The 10,554-nt window shown below is 31.3% G+C and overlaps 1 protein-coding gene across 1 annotated transcript; it reads left to right on the top strand.

The window, feature by feature from the left end:
* The first annotated feature begins 1,334 nt into the window (after window positions 1–1,334).
* Window positions 1,335–8,968, top strand: LOC113738925 (norfluorocurarine oxidase-like). The gene is made up of 2 exons (XM_027266192.2): window positions 1,335–2,287; window positions 8,087–8,968. The coding sequence occupies exons 1-2, from the start codon at window positions 1,373–1,375 to the stop codon at window positions 8,696–8,698; spliced, it is 1,527 nt and encodes a 508-aa protein (XP_027121993.1). The 5' UTR covers window positions 1,335–1,372; the 3' UTR covers window positions 8,699–8,968.
* Window positions 8,969–10,554: the final 1,586 nt, after the last annotated feature.

Raw genomic sequence — 10,554 nt, 5'->3', positions numbered from 1 at the left:
CATAGCTTCAAATGCTACGTATAGCTTTTTGGGGCAGATATTTTATTGTATAACAAATACAACAAGGATAATATCAGAAATCTCCTTTGAGGTTTCTCCAAATATCACTTGGCACCTTGAGATTTTAAAAATATCACCTATCTCCCCTAATAATTGCAAAAAGGCAAATACATAATTCACATATCAAATAAATGGAGTTCAAAAAATTAAAAAAACGAAACAAAATTCACTTTCTTCTATTTCTTCTTTCTCCAACATTCTCTCTTATTTTTTTTTGGATTACTATACAATTTTTTATTTATAAGTTGTAGTAAATTGAATTTTATTTGTCTTTTACATTTTGTGATTGTGATAGAGTAGGATATGATTTCTTTGATTATTTTGAATTGATTTTTATAATGATCAATACAATTTAAAGGTTTGGGTACGAATTGAGAATAAGTTGGAAGAAAATATAAGGTTCATAAGAAATTAGTTTTGAGCATATAGAGTTAACTTATGCTAATATATTTCTTTGCAAATATCTTTTCTGTTTTTCAAATTTCTTTGCAAAACTTTAGAGGTGCTAAATGATATTAAGAGAAACCTTATGGGAGGTTTCAGTTATTATCCCATAAAACAGAGTCAAAGCAAAATCTTTTGATTATCCAACGAGTTAGACTAATCATTAGTTTTAAAAGGCCTAACAATTGCCAAATTTACTAAAACATTTCATGAGGTTACATTTTATATTCGAATATTTTCAGAGTTGAAGAATAGCGTGCCATGGTAGAAAAAGTTAATTAATAAAGCTTCCAAATATTAGTTCCTCAAAATTCCGAAAGAAAATTCAAACTCAGAAGTCACAAGTCACAAGCATATGGTGCATTTGTACTATTAAACATTAGTTCAAACTTAAGAATACGAAAATTGCACGTCAAATTTTCTTCAAATTGATTGTGGCAACCTAGACGGAGTTGCCTGTTATTGGACCTAACCGTTGAAATTTTGTAACATAATTTGACAAGACGAACGTGGCAACAAGGAGATTCAACTGCCAGCCGTGGGCTATGGACGAAAGATGTTTGACTTTTGAAAAGATATGCTATGCTAAACGTCTTTTCCTCATTCTTGGGGTAAAAAATTTTGCGAAATGTGAATGGCTACTCTCTCATGGGTCATACTGGAGTTTTCTCCATGATTCGAATACCATAGCTCCAAAAGATAAATCAGAGACCAATCAATTTGTCCTACGATATAGTTTTGTCCTATGTAACGTGTGGGCTTAAATCATCCCTTGTATTTAATAGTTAAATATACATTGGTGGTCCTGATGTTGTCATTGTATAAGAAGAGTAGCCCATTAATAGGCAAACACAAGATCATATGACTCATGGCGTTCTCTTTTGATCTTGTATGTTTCTCAGTTTCCTCAGTTGTATTCCTTCTAGCCCTTTTGAAATGGTTCGATGCTGCTTCTAAACCCCAAAAAAGGCTACCACCATCTCCACCAAAGCTCCCAATTATTGGAAATATTCACCAGCTTGGCTTGTTTCCACACAGATCCCTCCAATCATTGTCAAGAAAATATGGCCCACTCATGCTACTTCATTTTGGAAGCAAGCCAGTGCTGGTTGCCTCTTCCTCTGATGCAGCTAGCCAGATCATGAAAACCCATGATCTGGTTTTTTCAAACAGGCCTAAATCGAGCGTTATAAATAGACTATTCTACGGAAGTAGGGACGTAGCATTTACACCGTATGGTGAGTATTGGAGACAAGCCAAAAGCATTTGTGTGCTGCATGTTTTGAGTAACAAAAGGGTTCAGTCATATCAGCATGTTAGAGAAGAAGAGACTTCACTCATGATCGAAAAGATCGGCCAGATGTGTTCTTCTTCACCTGTAAACTTAACTGAAATATTTGTAACTCTCACGAATGATATAATTTGTAGGGTTGCCCTGGGGAGGAAGTATAGTGAGGAAGAAAAAGGGAGGAAAATTATGGAAAATTTGAGGGTTTTTGTTGAGTTAATGGGTGTTTTTGATGTAGGAGACTACATTCCTTGGCTTGCATGGGTTAATCGTTTCAATGGTTTGGACTTGAAAGTGGAGAAATTTGTTAAACTGACTGATGAATTTCTTGACGGTGTAATAGAAGAGCACATAAATAAGAGGAAAGGTGAGGCTGAAAATGACCATTCCGTTGAGGCAAGATGCCTAGACTTTGTGGACATTCTGATCGAGGTTAATAAGGAAAGCACTATCGGCTTCGCTCTTGGCCCCGATGATATGAAAGCCATCATCCTGGTAAATTAGATGTCTCTCCATCTCTTTAATTGCATCGCACAATGAGAAGTTATAATTAGTTTCAACTCTGAAAAGAATTATGTTTATTGGTAATAAATCATCTGGTACTAGCTTTGAAGGTAGTGACTTGCACTAGGCTGGAAGGTTTAGATTTTGTTTGGTAGTATCATACAAATGTTTTTTAGTTTAGATGACTTGGACGTGACAACTTATTAAATGGCATCCTTTACTACGATGTGCAAGATCAAAATCTATTTGGTTTGTAAGGTTTACTAAACTCAATATTATTAAACTCGGATGGTTGAATGAACCAAATGAGCTTTTGGTTCATGCCTTCATGGTTCAATCACTAGTTCAAATTTTTTTTTTTTGGACACAAGGGGTATCCAGGTTTTCGACCCAACTAATCCCCTTGCAACTTGAGAAGGGAGGCCCTACTCTCTCGAACACGGTAGTCCCAGGCAAGACTCGAAACCTGGTAAGCAACCCAGGGAGGGCACTAGTTCAATTAAAAGTCCATTTTTTATATTTAGTCTATAATTAGAAAATTTGAATAATATAAAAATATATAAAGCGAAAAAATTTCTAGTGGCTAGCCTGTTCAACTGTTGGAGTTTTATCAGTTTTGTCCAATTTGATCGGTTTATGTCTGAGTTTGACTCATTGTTTATTTTTTCTTACTTCAGCCTAAAATCTGGAGACAGACCCGATTCTTGGTTCAATCAGTCAACCTAACTAGTTCAGTCTAGTCATATTTTGAAAACATCAATTTCATTCCGTACCTTAACCATATGTTTGGTATGTAGGAATAGCCTAAAAAAAACTTTATAACTTGGTCATTCTATTCTAAGTTTGGTATAGATCATTTAAACGGAATACTCTTTCCATTTAGGGTCTGTTTGGTTGGAAGTAAAATATTTTCCTTGGGAAAATATTTTCCGTGGAAGTAATTTTCCATGAAAATCATTTCCCTTTCATTATTTTCAGGTGTTTGGTTAGCTTATTGAAAATATTTTCTTATTTCATTTTTCTGGTGTTTGTTTAACTTTTGAAATATTTTTACTTTTATCTCTATTTTTACTTTTTACACATTATAACTACATACTTCTTCCCATGCAAAATAAGAAAATTTATCTCATTGTTTAACTTTAAAAAATTTTGGAGAAATGTATATATGAATAAAAAATATCTCCTTAAGCAATAAACAAATTGCTGGCCATTTAGTGTCAAATATCAATCACATGCAATGCTTATTGTGACATATATCTTGCACTCTCACTGTTGAAAGTTCTCTAGAAAAGAATGTCCCTATTATATATAATTAATTACTAGCATAGGATGAGCAGGATGAGGTTTTTTTTTTTATTTTGAATATACTAGGGGGAGGGTTGGGTTGGGTTGGGTGGTATGGGGGAGGGAGTGTAAGGAAGAGATCTTGGGTTCGAGTCCTCCTGTTTACACTAAAAAAAAAAAAAAAAAGAACATACTACAAGATGTTTTCAGTAAGTTTGGAACATACTACAGGCGGGATGCATGTATTTCGGAAAACAACTTCAGTAAGTTAGGAAGGGAAGTTATTTTCCATAAGATGAGTGAAAATATTTTACATAGGAAAATGTTTTCAGTAACTTTTGTGCAACCAAACACGGGAAATTAGGAAAATATTTTCCTGGAAAACATTTTCACCCGAAACAAACGGACCCTTAGTCAACCTAAATTGCTATACATCATTTTGAATGATAAATATTTATTAGGGTTAATCACATTTTATCCCCTTAAAAAATACCCCATTTCTCACTTTACCCCCTAACCTTTAATTTTGCTCACTTAACCCCCTTTAGGACAAAATTGCCCTTGCATTATTTTGACTTTTCATTTACCTTGGTTTCCTTTTTTTATTTCTTTTTCTCTTTCTTTTTTATTTAATTCTCCCTCTTTCCCACAAAAATCTTCATCTTAATGATTGAAATTAAAAAAGAGGAATTGCAGAGATCTATCTTCTCCTTAAATGATTTAAAAAATATTCAAATCACATTCCTAAAATACAATTTTTTTAGCTTTTCAATTCTTTTAATTTTGGGTTTTCCTTTTTCTTTTCTAGTTTCTCATTTTATTCTCAAGAAAATATTGTAAGATGAAATTATTTTCCTTTCTTTTATTTCTTTTTCTCTTTCTTCTCTCTTTCATCCTTCCCAATAGAAATTCCATTTCAACGAAAATTTTTGTTTTGAGTTTGTAATTGCATATTTCTGGGTGAAAGTTTAAAAGGCATCAAAAACTAATTTTGATTTTTTGTATGATGCCACGTGTCACAAATTTCAATTGATAATTATTAATCAGGTCACAATTTCATCTTAAGGTATTTTCTTGGGAATAAAATTAGAAACTAAAAAGGAAAGAGGAAAACCCAAAACAAAAAGAATTGAAATGCTAAAAAAATTGTATTTTAGGAAAGTGATTTGAATATTTTTTTAAATCATTTGAGGAGAAGATAGATCTCTGCAATTCCTCTTTTTTAATTTTAATCATTAAGTGAAGATTTTTATAGGAAAGATGAAGAATTAAATAAAGAAGAAAGAGAAAAAGAAATAAAAGAAAGGAAAACAAGGCAAATGAAAAGTCAAAATAATGCAAGGGCAATTTTGTCCTAAAGGGGGTTAAGTGGGCAAAATTAAAGGTTATGGGGTAAACTGAGAAATGGGGTATTCTTTAAGGGGATAAAATGTGATTAACCCTATTTATTATTCTAAGCAATGTTTTCAGAACCGGACCGGACCGGCCGGTTCGGTTTAATGCTAAAGCTGGAAGTTCATGGAGAACCGTTGAAACCCGGATGAACCGTGCGAACCGTTAAGAACCGTGAACCGGCGATTTTTTAAATTCTTTAACAAAATATCAAGAATGGTGTAGCTAAGATTCGAACCTGCATCTCCAAGTTTGGATATGACAATCTTACCGCTAGACTGTAGTTAAGTTTGTTGAGAATTCTACTTGACTAAATGATATATTAAAACATCAAGTTCTTCTCTTATTTTTTTTTCAATTTTTTCTTCTTAACCATTTTTAATCCAAATATCCACAACAAGATTTTCTCAAGTCTTCACCATTATTATCAAGTTATTATCTTTAGCAGATTATAAACAAGTTGAAAATTTCAACTTTTCTTGTTTTCCAACATCTTAGTAAGTTTAATTTTTTTCTTTTCAATGTTTTTTTTCTATATTATTATCTTTAGTTGATTTTTTGCGTTTCTTCTTTTTCCCCTCAATTTTCATATGTTTCCCTCATTTTTGTTTTATTTTTATTCGATTAATTAAGGATGAAATTTTTTCAAAAGTAGTGTACATCTGTGTAGGAATTGGGTAGGAATTACAAATAATAACATTGGGCTGGTCAAAAATATGGTAGTTGGCACGTAATCGAAACTATTAATAATTGAATTTAAAATAATTAATGGTATAGGATCATTGAATTTAATATAACATGTTAATTAGTAATGTTTAGTAGCAATTAATTTTTTATGTGTTTAGCTGTATATTTGTTTTTCAAAAATTTTTAGTTTTTTTTTAGTTTGAGCAATTAGATTTATATTTTTATAATAAAATTTTAACTTTTTCAGCTTAAGTTGATGAAATTGTGAAGGTGGTGTGGTTGCTTATCATGCCACTGATAAAAGTTTGCTATTCAAATAGTTTGTCTTAACTTGAACTCTTTTATGGATTTTTTTAAGGATTGTAAAAGAATTTCAATATTTAATTTATTTATTTTTTGTGTTTTTATTTGTGATAATTGGTGAACATTTGGATTGTATCTATTTATGTTTATAATGAATTTATGAAAACTTGTGGTGAATTATGATATTTTAATTATATTTATCATTCCATGTTTTATGTATAACTTTTAGAAAATTTATTATTATCATAACTTAAATTAAGTTATGTTGGTAAAGTTCAAGTGTAAAATGAAACCTGCTTAGTACTCAACACTAAAATAAAAATAAATAAAAAAAAACAGTGAACCTTTGAACCGGCCGGTTGGACCGGTCGGACCGCGAACCGGCCACCTCTCCGGTTCACTGACCGGTCCGAGTTTAAAAACATTGATTCTAAATTGATTCTTCGTTCAATCAGTCAACCAAACGAGTTCAGTCTAATCATATTTTGAAAACATCGATTTCATTCTGTACCCTAAAACTAATGTTTGGCATGTAGGAATAGCCTCGAAAGAAAAGGCTTTTATAACTTATCTATTTCATTGGTTTGACATAGATCATTTAAATGGAAAGTCCATTCTTCTTGAAATGTTTATTTCAACTTTTTCCTGGAATTCTATTTCTTAAAAAACTTTAAGAAAAGTTCTTTCCAACTTCATCTTAAAATACCCAATATAGCAGAATGTCAAGTTTATCCTTATAAATCTATCTTAAGACATTTGTGAGCCTAATTAATAATTGAATGTATAAAATTTTTCTTATACTTAAAATAAAATTTTCTTTTTTACAAGTAAACAAATGTTTTGAGATACTTTATTCTTTGACTTTTGAATAGTTGTTTGGAATATTTTTGAATTACATATAAAAAATGATAACATAATAAAAATTAAAATTATATGATATTCCTTTGGTTCATTTAATTTATGTTTTACATAATAAAAATTCCATGTAAACAAAAAAATAAAATAGGAGAACAAATAAAATAAAAGTCATAAGCATATATAGGATAATTAAGTCAAATATGTATTAGTTGTATTCTATTCTGACATCTAAATATTGATCATAGTCAATATTGTCATACACTAGAATGACACTAATATTTAATTCTGCCATTTTGGGTAAATGACCATTTTATTTTGGACATTACTGTGGACCAAACGAGAGGTAAGGATATTAAATAAACATACAAAAAAGGGTTGATTCACTATAAAAATTCTAAAATTACCACATACCTCTGAATTTTAATTTACGTCAAAATTACCATATGAATGTATGTAATCACACTCATTTCTTGTCCCTTATATTTGACCACCTTCTCTTGTAAAAATTTTTCAAAAAAAAAAAAAAAAATCTAACACCACTGTATTTGCTTGGGTTAACCGAACTTCATGCACTTAAACTTCAAACCATTTAATGTTTCCAAAACGATAAGGTTCAAGGATTTGTTATCTGTCCAGTGATGCAAAAACTTGACAAACATTAAACTGCTGATGATATAAATGTATCACATGTATTATAAATTTGCATGTACTGAACCTTATTAATCTTTGGATAACATTTTTATAGAATATCATTATATAATTTTTTTACACTAACATGTTTAGATCATATCATATATCATAAATTCAAATTTGAAATTCGAATCATATACATATATAATATATATTCAAAACTGCTAGTGTAAAAACAAAATCACTATACAGTTAGTGTAAAAAAAGTTAATTCTTAAACTTTTGATATGTTTAACTCTACTACATAAATCTTCAGCTTTTGCACTTCACGATTGAGTTTCTAAGATTGGATTGCATACCAGAACTGCGGATTTTGGGGAAAAATAGAGGAATAATAATCAACATTTTAAAGGGAAAAGCAACATAGTGTTTCGTCTAGAATGTGCTAATGAAACGCTTATTGCGATGGTATGAATATTATTAATTTGTCTTCATTTTTCTTTTTCTTTGGGAAGGTATGACACAAATTTATTGCTTGGATGCAAACGTGCCAATTTTTTGAAATTGGAAATTTAGATTAAAAAAATGCATCTATGCATGTTCTAAAGCAACACCTTCTTTCATTCCATCATGCAGGACGTTTTTGCCGGTGGAACTGATACAACACAAACAGTTATGGAATGGGCAATGTCTGAACTTCTAAAGAAACCTATAACCTTGCAGAAATTGCAGGCTGAGGTAAGAGAAGTGACCCAGGGAAAACCAGAAATAACTCGAGATGATTTGGAGAAGATGAGATACTTAAAAGCAGTGATTAAAGAAACTCTACGATTTCATGTTCCTGTTCCATTACTGGTTCCTCGAGAATCAACTCGAGACATCAAAATAATGGGGTGTGATATACCAGCAGGCACACTAGTGTTGGTGAATGCTAGTGCAATTGCAAGAGACCCCATGTTGTGGGAGAACCCTGAGGAATTTCAACCTGAGAGGTTTCTGAATTCCAATATAGATTTTCGAGGTTTTAACTTTGAGTTAATTCCTTTTGGTTCCGGACGAAGGGTTTGCCCGGGTATCAACTTTGCCATATCCGTTGCTGAACTTGCATTGGCAAAATTGGTCAACAAATTTAATTTTGCATTGCCTGATGGGACGAAGCCAGAGGATTTGGACATGACTGAAGCATCTGGTATCACAGTTCACAGAAAACATCCTCTACATGCCATTGCCACTCCATATCTTTTTTAATGGCTTTGTATTCATATGCTGCTTCATTTTTTTTTTCCTTTTCCTTGTCTTCTTTCCAGTGAAAGTTCTCTCTGGTGACTTGCAATAAGGATTAAGGAGTAAGAGGTCGCGTTTTCCGTTGTGATGTATATCTGTCTTCCTGTTTTAAAAAAAAAAGTCTTCCTGTTTAAAAGCTTCTCGTTGGTTCGGAGTCTTATTACACCTCATAAATATACTTTCTTAGGCCAATAATAAATATATGACCAAACTTCAGTTCTGTTTCTGAATCAATTTCCATTTAATTCTTTGTCTAATTAAAGTTTTCTAAAGGTTTTACAAGTATTATCTTTTATCATATGCTGTAATTTGATTTTCTTGAGTTCATGAAGACATAATTTTTTTTTTGGGATAATTTTTCGAGTGCTGTCCGAATGAATCGATGGGAGGAAAGCACATTAGTGTGACATTTCGAGTTGATGACCAATCATTTATGATTACTCCAAAAATTGATTACATCCTTATTTTCTGTACAATGTCATGCTAAGATTGTGCACTATCCCCAAGAAATCATAGAGATTCGAGACACTCGAGCAAATAATCACATTTTTCAAATAATATTTCGCTTGTATCATAAACACATTTCTCAACTCACATTTTTATATTCCCAATCGTCTTTTTATCTCACATAGATCACATTACAAAAAGTGCTACAGTAATTATTTCAAATAATACCCTATCCAAACAAGCCCAAAATGTTATTGCATAAGTGCTTCTACATCATTTAAAGAACTGCATCTTGCTTCCACCAAAATCAAACTATAATAAATGAGTGAAGTGAATGGTGACTTTGAAAAAGTTATAAAAGTGAAAAAGAAAGAATAAAAGATTAACTAGTCAGGCTATGCATGTCTTACTTGATGTTGTGAAATTCTCAGCTCATTCTCATGGCTGTGCGATATCTATTATGTTATATATCGAGTTTACACAAACTAACTATGTGATTATAGTTAGTATGTATTAAAATTTATCTGTTACGCTGTAACCATTTTTTTTAATGATATAATTCACTAATACGTTACTTACGGGACACATACAGAAAGCTAAATACTACCTTTGTCTCACTTTAATAGTCTTATTTTTCTATTTTATCTATTTCAAATTATAGTTCACTTTCTAATTAAAGAATATAGTTAACTTTTAATTTTTATAAAATACCCTTATTTAATGTACTTTTTTTTCTTTTTTTCACAACCCCCGAACGGGCTATTCCATCCATAGTCGATGGGAATCCATATGCACTTCCTATGCACTTTGTTATCAGTGAGTATAACTTATCTTATTTAATACATTTAACTTTTTCCAAAACATATTGGCATATCAAAAGCCAAACTTTCCATCAGTATTGTTGTTCTAATTAATATAAAGATTTAATGATTAGTCATATTCCTAAATCCTAATATTAATGTAAGGGTATTTTAAATAAAAAGTAGGCTAGATTTGCTCTTCCAAGAAAGTTAACAAATGTTTTTTGAACTATGTGAAAGTAAAAACTAAAATTATTAAAGTGGGATAGAAGGGGTATGAATTTTACTAGGTGGCATCATACCCATGGTGAAACCTGCAATTGAATGACACCCCTATATGTTGTATTACTGCATAGACATGTTGTTTATTGTGTCTATAGTTATTGTTTGATCATATAAATTACAGATCACAATTAGAGCCTTCGATCTTGGAGAATCATGCTTAATGATTCTTTAGGATTCCTGGATGTACAGTTAATGGTACATGAATATCCGGGTAGAATATCCGTTTAGAAATATTAATGTAAAGATGACAGCAAATTTGGCTAAGCATTTGGTTCGGTGAGAGGATGG

This window comes from Coffea arabica, chromosome 4c (genome assembly GCF_036785885.1).
Source record: "Coffea arabica cultivar ET-39 chromosome 4c, Coffea Arabica ET-39 HiFi, whole genome shotgun sequence".
In the NCBI taxonomy this organism is placed as follows: Eukaryota; Viridiplantae; Streptophyta; class Magnoliopsida; order Gentianales; family Rubiaceae; genus Coffea; species Coffea arabica.
The sequence above is the reverse complement of the archived record's forward strand: the minus strand, read 5'-3'. Positions and strand labels throughout refer to the sequence as shown.